Here is a 17,353-nt window from a genome sequence, read left to right as displayed (position 1 = left end):
CCTTGATGTTCCGCGCCGGATGAGGCAGTGCTCTCAACTCGTCTTTCGCGTTTAATCTTCGCGAGATGAGTTTGATAATTAAGAAACGTCGTACGGTAACTTTGTCGGGAAAAGTTAAACTTTCGGTAATGATGCTGATTAAACCTACCAAATTGCTCCGAACGTGCTATCATCGCGTCATCGTTCGGATATTTGCATAATCCCTCCCTTCTCCAATCGTAATTACGTACGTGGTTACTCCCCGGGGGCTCGCAAATAGTATTTAATTAACTAGGACAACATCGATTTGCAACGCTATTTGCATCGAAGTTGCGTAGAATGTTCAAAAATGCAATTATCTTATACAAATAGAATTTCGTAAATCTTTTTATACATACATGTATAAAAATTAGGAAAGATCTGACTAATAGATTTTCACTTTTATTCGCGAAATGTTGACGTAATGGTATCTATTTGTGTCAGAATTTTCGAAATTGAGATACGTTGGTCGAAAGCTTTCTTAAATCATGCACATAACATGCGCTTGTATGTACATGAACAGAGAAATTCTCCGTACATATTGTAGATGCAAATTCAGTAAACGTTTAAGCCCCAGCTTGAAACTTAAAGATTAAATCCCTTTTGCATTTATGGAACTTCTCGTGACTGCCTCGTGATTTTCTCGCTTCGAGAGTATTTCTAAATTTACAAGTAGATAAACGTCAGTGTGAAAACTGTTATTACAGACTATTGCAGATACTAATTTAACTTAATTTCTTCCTCGATCTGTATTCCATCTTTGTAACGTTATCTGCCTCTTCAAATGCAGCATTAAGTCATTGCTGTACGTAAAGTCTTTATTAGATTAAGATTACGAAGCTACGGCTTCGTAATCTAGAACGAACAAAAACAATTTCCCTTAATGTATCAGAATGTATTTAACATTACAAAGAAATCAATATTCAGGAAAGTAATAGATTCTACTGAAAGAAAAAATATTAATATACATATACATATATGTATATTAGATATATTGAATCTTTAATACACAAAATTTGTCGAAGAGATTTTCTTTATATATATAAGTTATTTTTTCTTGTTATTTTTATATCTTTATTTTTTAAACAATTTTACACCTTCCGTTTATTTTATCTCAGTACAAAACTTCTTTAGAACTGGGCATTTATCATTAATCTTCGTCGTTTTCTTGGCCTGACACTGCGCTAGTTGAACGCTTACGTATTTCATGCATAAATATGGTAACCTAGCATTTTCCGAGACCTGCGAACGATGTTTAATTACCCAGAACGTCACAACGGTCGCCTTGACCTTACGATAATAAATCCGCGGCAGACATGGGTTAATTGGCATACAAATGGATTTTCCAACATAGCGTATCAGTCCGCACGAGTGCACGGCCGTTGTTATACTGCTACTGCTGCTACTGCTGCTGCTGCTTGCGTTTGCGTTTGTGATCGGCAAGCACGTGCTTGGAATAATGCGAATTAGTGCACGATTCCGCGCGCGGCTATTCCGGCTATTTCCGCCCGCGATCTCCTTCCGTCCCGAATAATAGTCTCGAATTGTTTTTCGCTGAGCATCTAGTGTCAGTTGATAGGAAAGCAACGGTAATTGCACGACGATGAATCAAGCATTTCAGTTCCGCTAGCGGAGTAACGCTCACTAATTATAGAGTAATTATAATTCCATAATCACGTTACATCGCATTTTGTATGTCCACGCGGATTCCCTCTTTTTCTCTCGCTCTCGATCTGTCTCTTTCGCCCTCCGATTTATGACGCTGAATAATTTCACGAACAAAATCGCGCCCGATTTATCCGCGAATAAACGCAGTTACGAAAATACCGTGGATATAAATTATCCTTGACCTTATAGAGAATGCATTTCAGTTTAAAACAATTATGAGAATCCTTTTACAAAATTTAACAGCATGGTGACAGATAATAATGAATTAATTTGTTAGTGATAGATGCTCAAAACAGGGATGCTTAAAACGATTGCCTCAGAATTATTGGATTTTCGTTTCTATTTAGTGATTCTCGGGTCAATTTAGAGAGTCAACTTTTCTATAATGAAGATTCGATAGAAAGTCATTTGTAACAACTTTCCAACTTTCAGCATAAATATCCTGGTAATTAAGTCTCAAATTAAATTTTCTGCTAAGCAGCAAAGTAACAAATAAACTCTATTAAAGTCCATTTAAAATTAACTAAAAAAAATAAGATCTCGTTAAAAATTTCACAGTCTACGTCTACTCTCGCAGTTCAATTTATCGAAGGAATTTATTTGCTAATTTTCAACATTAAGCGACTTGCTCGTTGAAAAATGTGTAAAGTTAACGTAAATGTAATACGAGTTATAATATTCTTTATAGCTTTAATATTCTTGATTAAATTTGAAACATCATTTTTTTTTTACTATACTCGTAAAGATTTCGTGTAGATTTAAGCACGCATGCGAGAAAGCACATATCGATGCACTTTGTCGACAGGAAGGTCTCGACGCAATAAATTTCGGATCAGCTATCGGCTCCTTTACGGCGCCAATAATCGTCCCGAGGTCGACCTGCACGATTCCTATCAATTTCCCACATTTACCCACCTCCGGATTTATTCGCGACCGAAAGCCGCATAAGCGGAAGAGTTCAGAATAATTGCCAACGTCGACGACACGACCTCTCGTAAAGTCGATCAGGTAACACAACGTGCTGATTTTCGAACCAATTTATCGGTTAAATACCGTTGTCGTAGCCGGTTGGTTGTGAATTAACGGTGCCCGTTCTCTCGATTTGTGCAGCAACCACCTCTCTTCGATTTCAATGAATTTCGATTACGATGTAGAACAAAAGATTGCCCATCTTTCGTGTACATGTACGTTATCGCAGATTTAGAAATCAGACCGAACTCTTTATTTATCTCTTTTAACATATACATATAAATACAACCTTAGGATTTTATATTGTATATACATATGTATATATTTTTAAGGAGATAGATTTCTTTTAAACAAATCTTTGAATTTAAAATAAATTAAAAATTTATTTATTTTTTTATCAGATTCAATGGCAGTCGATTTGAATATCTAACATCGTATCTGTTTTACATTAAGGAAACGTGTAACATTTTGCTGATGTACGATGGCTCGATAAGTCGAAATGGCATTTGGCATTATCCCACAAAGAGCGCTGAGTTTAACGCAGTCATTTTCGTTAAAAGTGTCTCTTTGTCGAACTTGCCATATCAAGCAAAGTGACACAATCATTTCAGCGACGTCTTTTCTACAAAATGCAGCCTTTTTTTCTTAGATAAAATTGGATAATTTTCTATCTCTTGAATACTGACGCGCCGTTCGCAGCCTATATCTATATTTTACATCGAAACGGAAAGAATTCCTTTTGCCACTTTGACGTGTTTATCTTTTTTCCTCTGAACGTCATTGCAAATGCGCGCATTACAAACGCGTCACGCACTGGTAAGATGCAATTACTGGCGCAACGGTGATTTCGCGTGCGCGGTAGAGAAGTTTTTTTTTTTACACATCGGCTCGCATGCGAGATAATGTGCGGCCGAGGACCATGTATTAAGTTAAATAAACGCACCTTTAGACGCCTTTCACTTAAGACTCTCTTAAGATGTATATAAAATAAGCTTCGAACGAGCAGCATCCGCGATACTCCGGGAGGCGTAAATCCGTGATCTCTCTTAAATGAAGAACACGAAGATCAGAGCTTCTCTTCGAAAGCTTCATCTTCGTTTACAGTTGATTCTTGACTTCTTTCTATTTTCCTCGGATACATCGTAAAACTGCGATTTCATCGGTTAACCCAACAGCAACGACGACGACGACGACGTTATCTGGAATGGGTTGTATATACACATAGAGCGAAATATATATATACTGTTGCGAATAATCCAAAGAAAATACCGCCAGCACGAACAAGATGATAAAATAAAAGATCCGGAATTTATGGTTATAATACTGGAGATGAATTATGTCACTTGTAGATAGAAAAAATATTTTCCAACACCATTGCTCTGTTTTGCAGTAAACTACGCTTTTTCAAAGATATTTGGACTTTATTGTCTATAAAGATAATCTAAGAAGGCTCGACTGTTATTTTTTTAAAATCTGTTCTAAATGTTATCAGTCAGAATTTAGATATCTTTCCTTTATAAAATATTTAAGATAATCTTTTATAGAAGGTATTCTAATCGTATATTGTCCCTTATTCTATGTGTCGTCAATGTAAGTCAATTTTAACAATTGTGTTCAACGGATGTTGCATATCTATGAACCAGTCGATTATCGTTAACGGTTGATCGTCCCGATTACCGTAGAATCGCTAACGTAATACTTTCCTGCGAGAAATCAAGTACAAGCATGCGAAGTTATGACTCCCCAGGCATTTCCTCCTCATGTGTGTTAATGACCGACTCTTTCTTCGAGTCATTACAACCTTCCGCTCGCGAGAAACCGTGAACGGCAGGAAGTGCATTCCAACTATAAGTATTTTAAATTAAAACCAAAGTTTCGTCCATACTTTAAATATCCCAATATTAGTATATTGGATGTTTAAAGTATGTTTCTCAAGAGAAACAATGAAAGTTTGCCCGGAACCCTCGGCTGTATAATTAAAATCTTGAAACTGTAATTTTTTTAATACCCCTCTTTCTCTCAGAGTTAAATTATTTTTCCACAGAAAAGCCTTCCGAAAGTTTTGCATCTTTATGAAATAACATTTACAATGTACGCACGGCGCGCGCGATGAACTCGGAGACGCGATTTCGCTTTCGCCAGAACAAATCGCAATTCACCTCCAAGCGCTCGCTCGCGATATTCACCGATGAATTAATCGGACTTGTATGTACAGTACCGGTGCTCTCATTCTTCTACAGCGAGCGCGCCGTTGATTCCTCTACGTTGAAAATTAAAACTTTCCGCTTGTAGACACAACAACCACGACACACGAGCCTCGCGTTTCGATCCAGCTCCGTTCGCTGGATTCGTATAGAGGTGCACGATACACGTGCACGCATGCCGGTCGCATTAATAATACGGTTATGCAATAAGCCTCGTGCACGGTGGTTATTAGTGACTCGGACCTCGGGTATGTAGCTACAAAACGTGTTCCTATAGACATAACACTATATAAGCTCGGCCGCGAACGCGATTTGCGCTCTGCAACTCCGCTGCGGAAGCTGAAAGATGGAATTAGTATTAATTATTCGGGATACGATCGGAGAGGGCGGAATGTGTACAAAGTTTATACAGATTATCTTGCTATCACTAGATCAATCATGATTTGGAGTCACAACCTTTCGCTTACGAAAATGTTGAGAGAGAGAGCATCATTCCTTCACGAAAAGAACAATTTTGCTGAATCCAGATCAAAAATAATTTTTGTTCGATAATCAAAATAATTTTGTGCGAAAATGATTGCTAGAATATCAAAAAGTTTTATAGCAATGTTTTATCAGTTTTAACATTCTAACAAATTATTTTGATGATTCAATAAAAAATTATTTTCAGATCTGTAATCAGCAAAATTTGTAGACTTATCAACAAAATCGTTCTTTCCGTGTTGCAAAAGAAAATTTGTCAATTTCCTGCAACACGTTCAGTAATTTCATAGCTACGTCCGAGAATAAAATTTTGTAATGATAAAGGCTAAATTGAATTAAAAGAATAAAATTCTGTTTGCGTCTTTGGAACTTTATTTACAAAAATCTTTTGTAATTTCTAAAAATCTATTAATGCTTCGATGTTTTTAATAATAATAAAGTTTCATTTTAATAAATTTATCATTTGAATATGATCCTGCATATTGCAAAATTAAATAAATTTATATATATTCTAGTTAGCGTTTTCGCGTTATTATTATTCTATAAAATTACAGAATACTAAGTACTTGAATCAGGCACCGCAGGATATATGGCAAACTCTCCATTCTGCGCAAAGCCATATGAATTGCAAACATGTTCAGATGCAGATATTCTGTGAGAGACGTTATCGCTGTAAAACATAACACGGTCGAAATTCAAATAGTGAACAGAAGTTTTATTTTAGCATACAGTGAAATATTTTTACTTCGCGCTAGAAACTGGTTTAACTTCAATTTACTCAATTGATTTATTCAAAAGCCGTCATAAGAGCTAAGTATGTAAAATAAATGGGATACAAAAATGGGGTACAAACACTTTATATCCTGATAACGTGATGCGATATACATAAAAGTTGAGTTGGGATATTATCTTCGCAAAAACGCATTTCGCATGTTCGAAACACTCTCGTACGAGGTACACCCGCGATGGTTGAAAATAGAATCAAACGTCCATCTGCGGATGCAATTTCGCGATGTGCCGCGTTAGTGCAGGAAGCTGCCGCGGGCGGGCAAAAACAGAGGAACTCAATTTCCCGAAATGGCTAACGATCCCGGTATCAACAGCTTTTTACTTTACTGTTGCAGGTGAGGAAGTGGTGACGGTGCCGTCCACCAGCAATGGTCATCAGGAGAGCTGGAAGGCGCAGCGGCTGTCCGTAAACGGCGAATCGCCGCAATCGAGCAATCGTCGCCGGGGCTGCCGGCCTCAATTGCAACCGGTCGTTTCCGGCGGTAAGAGGAATCGTCCGGCGCCACCCCCGCCGTCGCAGCCGATATCCTACAGGGTCAATGCCAAGGATCGGCTCGATAGGTACTTCGACTGGCCGAACAAAGAGAACACGCCCGGAAATGCCGTGAATCGCTGCGAGGACGACCACCAAACGAACGTAATCCAGACGACCGAGGAAGCGATAATGGGCTCGAACCTGAGCAGACATAACGGAAAGGGCCTGACTGGCCGGCGCACTCAATCGTCTGGGAATTTGTGCGATCCCAAGGGGAAACTCAACAGTATGGGGAAGATACTGGTGCCCTGTTCTAGCGCGCAAACAGACAGGTTAGCCATTTATAAATTGTTTTCCTTTCTATTGCCGAAAATAGTTTTACATTCTTTTTAAGGTGGTTTTATCACGCAAGTCCCAGTCAAAAGTTAGTCCCTCCATATGGCTAATAATTCCAAAGAGATTATATACATAGAGTATAGAAGAGGCATAGCGGCCCCTTTGAGTGGACATGTGAGCTGATAGAAAGAGAAAGAAAATGGTACAGCGAGGGGTACATCCATCTTTTATCTTTTTCTCGCATGTGCGATTGAACAAGGATGCAGATGGGTGACTCGTTTTCTGTCTCTTTTATGTGCTCACGCATTCTTAGCTGGCTCCTCTACGAATAATTCAATAAAAACAAGTTTAATTCAATAAAAACATTTCGCATAGACTATACATATGCGATTGTGTGACGTTTATGTGACAATGTCACACTATCGAGTTGGCATTAAGAGATAAAACCACCTTTAATATAATACATTTAAAAAAATATAATAAATGTTATGTAATATAAAAACTTAAATGACATAACAATAAAGCTATAACAATAAAGTAAAAAGTATACTATTCAACAGATTATCCATGAGAATAATCTTATAAGTCTTATATTTCATTCATATTACATAATATTTTATTATTCAACGTGTAAGCATTATATGCTTATGATAATGAAAATTTTATTTTGGCATACATAAATTAAGATTCGCTGAGCAAACGATATGTTATTATAAATCAAAAGTTTTTATCTTTAATTAAATGGAAAAAGATATTTTAACATTTTGCTTATTTTTGTTAAACGATATTTGCATACTATCTATAATCTAATATTTCATGTTAACATTCAATTGCGTAACTTTTTTTACAGAAATTGAAAAGAAAAGTAATTTTTCTCGTTGCTTTGACTTTTTTAAAGAAGATATTGAAAATGTAAAGAAATGTGTAGGTATAAAATTAGATTGCAGTTTGATTAAAAGTAAATTAAAAAGTTATTCGAAAGTTGGTACATAAATATGAAGTTGGTACGATGCTTCGTTGCTACGAAGATGGAATTAAATATTGTGAAACATTACATGAGAAAAAGGTGGATGCAAGGTGTCTCAATCGCACTTCTCTCGCGACAGATTAGATCTTCTTTGTAATCGAGTCTCGTAAACACGTTAATTTTTGTACGGCACGAAAAAACGATTGAAACGCTACGGAGAATAGTCGGGTTGCAACACGCGGAGAGAAAGGTCAATTCACTCGATCGATTACTCGTCTGATACCTATGAGGTGCTGCTAGTATCACGCCAATAGTTTGCTTAACACAAATTTGCTCATGAATTATAAACATATTTACACAAAACAAGGTGCATAAATTGGAATGTATTTAGTTTAAATTCGAGAAATCATGACTTTAATGATTTATACTTTCCTTGTTGTCAGTTTAATGATTATTAATATCTATGCAATTATTGCAATAAAAAGACACTGTAACGAATTGCACAGCATTCGTGTAATGCTTGTCAACTGTGTAAAGAAGGGAGCTCATTCACTATCGGTGTGAACTATTCTTTACCCACGATCCCCGCGGAACGATAAGACATTAACTCTCTTCACCTTTAACTTCTTTGCCCACAAGCCCTTTGTATCTGTTGAAAAAAAGTTCACTTAACACACACATCTACCAAGACGAAGTCGCTAAATTTCCTCATAAACATTTTACTTTGTTTTTCATTGAAATCTAAATCGCTACGCCTGAAGCCTTTCTTTTTTTCTGTGATTATTTTTTTAAGATTTGTAAGCGACAATTGAACGTTCCTTGAATTGGCTAAATGAGAAATTGAAAACTGTCTTGAAAAATATTGTTGACTATTATAAGTCGCGGTATTGAAATGTCGATCTTTTCATAAAGCAGTGATATTCAGAAGCTATCACACGAATTAATACCATCAAACTGTCGATTAAAATAGAATATCATGGTATTCGTAACCATTAACAAAGCTAACTCCATTGATCGACAGTTTGATGGTATTAATTCGTGTGATAACTTCTGCACGAATGCCCAAGAGAGTCGCCGAGAAATTACTTAAGCTAAATACGATAATCGATACTCATTAATAATAAAACTGAGTAAAACAGATGAAAGGAATTATTTTTCTGAAAAATTGAGATAGGGGAGATCGACTAAGATTGATTGCGAATCGATCGATAGATTCCTCTCTTGCGAGGTCATCTTCTTGATTATTCCATCGAGGATTATGCGAGGCGGATATATCTCCTTATAATTCATGAATGGCTATATTTAGCCGCTCAATGGGATTACTTGTAAAGCTCTCTAATTCGGAAGCAGATGCTAATTAAATCTAGAGAGAATCTCGAGAGCCCTTCGAAAGGTAGTAAAACGTGCAAGACCCTACCTCACTTCAACTTCGGAATCCTTCATTAATGCGGACTGGTATGTGCCAAGCTGCGTAAGACGATTAAGCAATAACAAGGTTGAAAACACGAAGCTGCGTATACCTACTAATAATATCCCTTTACTCCTGTTCGCCTAACGTCCAGCTAAACGGAGTTTAGCCGCTGGGCCGCGCGGTCGACAATGGCCGAGATCGTTAATCCGAAGGTGAATTATATTCGACATTGATAACGGGCGTGATAAATGACGGTGATAAATCGGAAGAAAATAAGCCGGCCGCGCACGTTGCGTCGTTCTGTTATTAAATTAATAATTATTTGTGTCTTCTCGTATATGTTCGTCGTAATAACGGGCTGGGTAAGATAAAACCACGACTGATGCGGCGATTCTACTGCAACCGGTTGGTCGCGCGGTATACCATCTAAAAACTATTAGCGAATCCATCAAGGACAGACGTCTCGTTAATATAACTTTAATAAGGTCTCCCCGAACCCGCGACCATTTTTCGTAATATAGGTCGGCGTCTCGCGATATTCGATCTAATACCTATTTGATATAATGTGCTTACCTGCATCTTATTACATTTTGTCGTGCTGAAGGTACAACGTAAATAAAAAATTGTTATATCTTAATTAATTTTTAAAATAAATTTAAAGGGATTGGGGCTCGTAAAGTATAAATCAACAATAGCGAAGTAACGACAATGCGAGTCAACACAGATGTTGGTATGTATCGTAATAATTTTTACAATATCCAGCCACACGCAATTAATTAATTTTTTATCTGTACAAATATGTATAAATGTATATTTTAAACATGTGAAACAATCGAACGGAATAAATGAAGAATAATATATTCTGTCACAAATTACATTTAAATACATTAAAAAATCGACGAATATGCGACGCGCAGTTTGCGTGCGGCTGGATATTATAAAAATTGTTACGCACCAACATCCGCGTCGGTTCGCACATCAGGCTTTATTTCACTAATGTAAATTACATTTAGTTGCGATTAGATAGCTTTGTCTAAAATCTCTAACAATAAGTCGTGCCGCTCTGCTAAATTCCGGCTCCGACGACAATTGAATTAAACAAGATGTTTAAAGTAATGGTAGCGCGTTTGAAGTTAAAAGGAGAAAACTAGTATAAACTTTACTAGCGCGGAAGTCGTCCTGCATCTTGCAGCGACGTACAAACAGGGAACCCATTTGCATCAGCATCTCCTGGGCGCGCGCGTAGTTCTCTCTTGCAGCAACTCTCTCTACAAGCAACCCCTACAATAGGGTTGGCGGCGGCGTCTCCGGTAGTAACAAGTTGCCGGCCGCGAGATAATTTAAAGTACCTTTAAGGTCGGCCAGTCGCTGAACCAGGGCGGCTTTCATTAAACCCTCGTTTACACGGAGACGACGGCGGCAGAACCGGAGAGGAATAAGGGGTAACGCGGGCTAAAAGAGCAGTCGCGCGGGGAGGGAATATTAAAAGGCGGCCGCGGCGCGCTTCCTGATCTCATTTGCGTAAGTGCTGTTGTCTAACCCGCGGCAGTGACAACACCAGTAATACCGCGCAAGCCGGAATCGTCGCTCCGTTTGTGTTACTTGTTTGCTTAAGCCTTGAAATATCAGACGGTGCACTTTAGTTACATTACCAAAAAGCCATTTCTTAAAAAAAAAAAAAAAATAAACGATTTTAGTAAGAGAAAACCTTGCGGCTTGATTTTCTATCATAATTTAATATCAACTTAAAACACATAATATAAAATCTCATTTCTATTTATTTATTTAATCTTAAAGTAGTAATTATATGTTTTACTTCTTGAAGGAAGATTTATTCTCACAGATTTCTACGTTTACATTTAAAAGAAGAAAATAAACTTTTGACCCATCGTAATAAGGATTACAACGGAAGAAGCTGAATTAAGTTGAGATTAGTGAAAGTACAAAATGTCACAAATCTATAACGGGTTCTCTGAATTTTAATACCGAGTTATTTTAACATTGCGTTTCTCGTCACGTCTGTAGCTGTCAGTTGTACTATAAGACTGTTATTTGTATCATTTGCTTCCCTGGCATGACCGGATAGAATTTTTAGGCTTACCGAGCGTGGTATCCGCGACGCGAGAGGTCGAAGTAAGTGGAAAGACCGGTGAAAGGTCAGATGTTCCGCGCGCTTATGCATGCCACGGAGGTTTGCGCATAGGCAAGGCATTCGCCTATCCACCGGGCGTGAAAGCGGACTACACGGCGGATGATGTCACGTACGAATTATTAGTAAAGTTTCCTGTACCGTTCCCCGGTACGCGGTCCGTTGTCACGTAGGATGTTTTATGAGACGCACGCAAACACGATCGCCGAGTAAATATACGAAACGTCGCCATGTGTCGTGACGATTATGTCATGCTTCTCCGACTTATTTTCCCGACCGGTCTTATAAGAGCGACGTAACATTACTGCAAAGAATAAATCGGAAGAGTCGTACAACTTTTATTATTACAAAAGGCATCTCTCTCTCTCTCTCTCTCTCACTCACTCCCTCACTCACTCTCCTGTCAAAGTATCCGAAAGGAAAGAGGTATCGATCCTGCTATGTCGACCTTTTTAAATAAAGGACGAGGAATTGTGTATATCGCGTGTATAGCGCTTTAAGATCAAGCTGAATTTAACTTCGTTATTGTCTCTAATGGATTAAAAGATCGTTTGCCTGCAGGGATATTTATATATCGAAAAATGCACGCGGCGAGCTCATTTTATTGACAATTCGCGCGCGCGGAGCGAAATTGCGAGGTATCTTACGAATATACATATATATCGTCCACGGCTGGATATTTCGATTCCGATGCGCTCGATTTCATCTTGCTCGAGTGTCACGTATGTCACATAGCACGCGAACGTGCTGTCACGGCGGAGTTCTTCCCGTCGCATCCACCTCATATATCGCTTTTAAATGCTCTTATTCCATTTTATTTTTGTTCACCTTCGTTCGCGCCGACATTGCGAGCGAGTGGCAATGGCGTTTAAAAACAGGAGTGTTCTCTTACTCACGTGAATTTACATTCGTGTCGCATTTCGCGCGTTTTCGTCGTCACATATCACGATCGAGGACGCGCGAAAACGATCGTTCGCACCTCGATTACCACCGACGAAATAATGTGACAAATGATGTGACTCTAGCAGATTATGCAAATTACCGTAAAATATTTTTTCCTATACAGAATTTGACGCTCTCCAACGGATAGCGGCGTATTACACGAGACGCGTGCTTCCGGCTTACAAACTTGTTTCCTTCTCAACACTTTCATCTTCTTTTAAACTTGTAATGAAGAGAGAAACAAAAAAATGACTTGAGCTATGCAAACGATCTAATGTGTAAAACACATGAAGTAATACGCCAAAAGGAAGTGTATTCTGTTATAACATGCATATTTATAATATCTTTATATAATATCTATTTTTCGCAATAAGTTCTTCACAATATTTTAAGATCAAATTATTAAGAATTGAAGATCAATTGTGATCTCATTATTCCAACTTCAACCAATGATTGCAAATCCGACATTGATTCGGAGCGTAGTTTAAATGGCTGAATAATGGATTTAAAAATTCATATAGAATTTATTAGGCAGCCGTGACCGTAGAAAGCTCTCTCAAATTTATTTGTGATATTCACTTACGCGGTCTAATTCAAATTAATATTGTTTATATGTTTTATAATATCTTGCTAATTATCGTTTCGTGATCTGCTCAGGATCTGAATAAACTATCCAATTACACAATTTGTTTTTTCTGCATGCGCAGGTATAAATTTTGCGGTTCGCTGCCGAACCACTTGGACGACAAAGATGGGACGCTGGATGACGATCGGCGGGATAACAACAACATCTCGTCCGAGAGTGTCGGCGGAAATTTCGGCGGTACGTTACCGCACAAGAAACGCTCGTTAGGGGTGCACTTCTCGGACAGCGGACCGACCGGCACTTTGGATCTCGTTAAACACCGATCGCAGGACTCTCTGGACGAGAACGATCCTTGGAGGTAAGTACGTGAACAACTATGAGAACCAAGAATAATGCAAGAGCCGTTCGATTCATATTACAGAGAGAAATGCGATGCGCAATTGGACGTTCGACATGTTGGCCTCCGTTAGAATTAATTATCCTTAATAAATTCCTGAAATTTATCGCCCTTCACTTATACACGCGACTCCGCATGCACATTTCGTCGCGAGACGCTGTCAGGAAGAGGGAGGGGGGGGGGGAGGGGATCGACGCGGACAGAGGCACGGCAATTTGGAGAATTCCGGGAATGTCCCTTTGGACTTCAATCTCCGTCGATCGATCGCTCGCGCCATACTCTCTCATATCAAACGCGAACCCCCAAAGTTTCCACTTCGAACCTGAACTGAGGTACCCTTCGCGTTCGCGAACTTCCCGCATTTTAAAAGTCCCGAGGAAATAGTTCTCCGGTCGACCCTTTGCACGCGAAATGTGCGAATTCTCCCGCTTCCGGTGGAGCGCGCAAACAAATCTCTCGGTGGAAGATTAACCCCGAGCGATTCCCCGGGCTGGTTCCAGGTATCAACAGAGCGACCTCGACCTCGTGCGAACCCGCCACGGTAACTTAGACTCGGTCAAGAGAAATCGCAGCGCCGACACCGTGCTGGCCGACTCCGGCAGGCGGTACGGAGGAGGCCGCGGCGTGTCCTCGGACGACACCAGATGCCACCGGAACTCGGACCTCGACCTAGTCGGCACGCTGCCGAAGCGCAAGCAGGATCCCAGAAACAGCAGCGGCAGGAGCCTGCAGTCGAACTCGTCGTCCTCGCAGCCGCCCGTAATGAACGCCACCGACAACCTGCTGATGAAGATGCACAAGCCCGACTGCGAGCTGCTCAAGCATCGCCAGCAGCTCGGCAAGTGCGTCGATCTGAAGCTGAGCAAGCTGAGCGGCGAGCCGCTTCAGGATCAGGGATACGCGTCCGAACGTTCGCCCGAGGACGAGCATCCGCCGTCGTTGCCGGGCCAGCCGTTTCCAAATGTAACACCCGGTAAGTACCTTACTTATTCGTGTAGAAATTTTTTATTATTAAAGAGAATCGTGACGACATTCTCGGCGTACTAGATATACAGATCTTCTTTTTCCGCGCGCGCTGTACGATGTGGATTAAAACGTGAGTGCCTTTTCCTTGTGAAAGAGCGTCCATTATCCGGCACGTAATTAACGCGCAATTAATATTCACTTGCGCGTAATCAGCTTATTGTTAGCAAGCGACGTTCATCGTAACGCGAATACTTAGCGCCGTCCAATCCGCTGTGAGGTATCCGCTCGCATGGAAAAACGAAGGATTCGTTCGAAGGGAAATCCCGGGCGGGAGGATAGAGATACGTGTGAAAACGCGAATGCGCGAGGTTGACGTAACAGGATTTCGAAAGATATATCGGTGAACGGATTATACACGCGTAAAACTTCCCCGCGTTATCGCTCTGACAGCGCGCTCTCGCGAATCTTATTTTGTCGGGGGACGCGACGGACCACCTGTATTCCCACGTGCGCCGAGAAACTGTCTCGCGAACTTTCCGAAGGTCGAGATCCCTCCCCTTTCTTCGCTACTCCCCCGTGATAAATACGCGACGGAGCGGCCTTGCCACGTGCAATATAACGAGCAGCTGATAAAGACAAATGGCTCGAGCGATGACAGATGAATGAAGATCGCGCCCGCCATGCAAATATATGGTCCGACCCGAGCGGGCGGGGCATTTTCATACACGTCGCAGTTTTCCCATTCAGGTTTTCCCCATCAATTTATTTCCTTCGCGTATCTCTCAATCATCCGATCTCCAGATAACGTAAGCATATAACGATTCGAATCTCTTACTTAATTCGCGTGTACTTAAAAACGTAAAAATTACCTGAATTTACATTTAAAAAATGCAGCTTGTTACACGAAATACGAGCCGAGTGTGTTAACGTTCCCAAGTCGTTAGGAAATTAATCTTGCGCAAGCTTTGCATAACAGATTATACGGTGTAGAGGAAAGTATATACGCTACTGATTACAACGCACGGCGACGGTATTTTTTGACGAGTTCCACGACACTTAATGACACGATGGAAAGTGTTTCGTAATTTACAGCTTTTTAACGAGCCTCGTTTGGCCCAGTGATCGGATCAATCAATCGTCTCCCTCACATAAGTTACCATCTCGTCGCGCATATTCCCGGTGGAGGAGTAATAATTTTCCGTCGTTAACACTTATAACATAGCTGCGATTAATGTAATATGTAATCTTCCGTGACTCGAGCGGCAAACCGATAAGGAATTTTTGTCGCTACAGCTTGTCCATAATTCAGATGAAATGTTTATGCGATTACATTAATTCCCGTGAAGTTACACCAGACTCCAAGAATCCTGTCAAATTCAGACAAATCTACATAATTTTACATATAACATATGTCGAAATGATTTTCGAGCCGAGTTGTCCGTGTTTGAATAAAGCACTCTGTCTCTCTCTCTCTCTCTCTCTCTCTCTCTCTCTCTCTCTCTCTCTCTTTCACGAACACACAGGCACACACAGAGAGAGAGAGAGAGAGAAAGAGAGAGAGAGAGAGAGAGAGAGAGAGAGAGAAAACCTTGGAATGGATAATGCGTCATTTACTTTCGGCATCGATTTTCAAGCGATTTGATCGATAGCCAGTCACGCGAACACTTCGCCGTTCGCACGCTTTACACGAATGTGTCTATATCGCGCGCGTGAAATCTACATATTTTCAATTTCAATCTCATGCATTTGGAAGGAGCTGTTCACCAAACGGCGCCGCTGACGAATGGGCGGAATTATTTCCGCGTGTTACTTTCCGTACCGTTGTTGCCGCGGCAATTCAAACGGCAAGCTCTTCGAGAGAGGGCTGTTTTGTTGCAACGTAAATTTAAAAAAAATACCAATAAAAAAATAACGTTTTTTTTATTTGCAATTAAATTGCAGTAGAATTCAAAAAGTGTTTTTCATTATATTTGCTTGAGCACATCAAATGGTATCGACGGCAATTAGTTATTTTTGTAAATCGACGTTGTCGTTTTCTTGTTAAATTTGCACTCCAATTTTTTGCACGCTACTATTTTTCAACTAGCTTAATTGTTTACGCATCAATATTGTAGCTTGCCAAATGGGCGAAAAAAAATCTCATATTTATTTCACGCAAAAACAATCTAAACTGAATGACTAAAATCAAAACGTAAAAACATCATGACGCAAACACGAGCTAGTCGTTTTCAGCTTTCGACGAAAAAATTCCATTCATACCGCTGAATGTACCTCGGTGACACGATGACACGCGCTCTCAGAACGTTAATGGCACTATTTAACAACACACCGTTGTTCATTGCGCCTGATGGGCAAGTTTCGTGGCGTAGTTATTACCCTTCCACCCACGCATAACGCTTGCATGTGTACTCTAGGACAGCGGTTCTCAGGAAGCTGCGATGTTGCATTCTCCAGTTTACAAAAATCATCTATCGCGTCACATATCTCGTGATCATAATCCGCGTTACGCATTAAACCTCTATACCAAATCTCACCTCGCTGTTTGTTGCACAAAAAAGACGTTTCATCTTATTGCAACACGCAATTTCCATCGAGCGATTGTTCCGAAGTGCGTGGAGAAGCGTATACTTAGATTGTTCCTGCAATGCAGCTTCGATAATTCCGTGCCATCAATAATTCCACGGTTTTACGCGAGCTCACGCGCTTAATGGCTCCCGTTACTGCCACTTTACGAGAGAATTTCGGATCGACCGAAAGGGCGCACGGGGGATCCCGTGAGTCGCAAGTTTGATGGCGCGACCTTTCCGGAATCGTCCGAGCGCTTTTGCACGTTCCGGACATATACGGTGGCGGCCGCGGCGGAATCAACCCAGTTTGAGAGACCCTGACCTAGAATATATACGCGCGGTCCTTTGTGCGAACAGCTACGGCCGCGTGCGCTTTGTGCGCGGACTGGTATTTGCGGACAGGATTTAGCCGGCTTCGAAATTACG

The 17,353-nt window shown here is 40.3% G+C and overlaps 1 protein-coding gene across 2 annotated transcripts in view; it reads left to right on the top strand.

Annotated features, from left to right (window-relative positions):
* The window catches only part of LOC105449173, a 56,575-nt gene that overhangs the window by 13,873 nt on the left and 25,349 nt on the right, over positions 1-17,353 (top strand). For both annotated transcript variants that reach the window (XM_011688177.1, XM_011688176.1), the window contains exons 2-4: positions 6,467-6,938; positions 13,119-13,355; positions 13,895-14,367. In XM_011688177.1, coding sequence (XP_011686479.1) covers positions 6,467-6,938; positions 13,119-13,355; positions 13,895-14,367 — 1,182 coding nt within the window. The remainder of the gene's footprint in view (positions 1-6,466; positions 6,939-13,118; positions 13,356-13,894; positions 14,368-17,353) is intronic.

Source organism: Wasmannia auropunctata, unplaced genomic scaffold (assembly GCF_000956235.1).
Source record: "Wasmannia auropunctata unplaced genomic scaffold, wasmannia.A_1.0 LD336076.1, whole genome shotgun sequence".
NCBI classification, from domain to species: Eukaryota; Metazoa; Arthropoda; class Insecta; order Hymenoptera; family Formicidae; genus Wasmannia; species Wasmannia auropunctata.
Note: the sequence above shows the minus strand (reverse complement) of the source record. Positions and strands in the feature narration are given on the sequence as shown.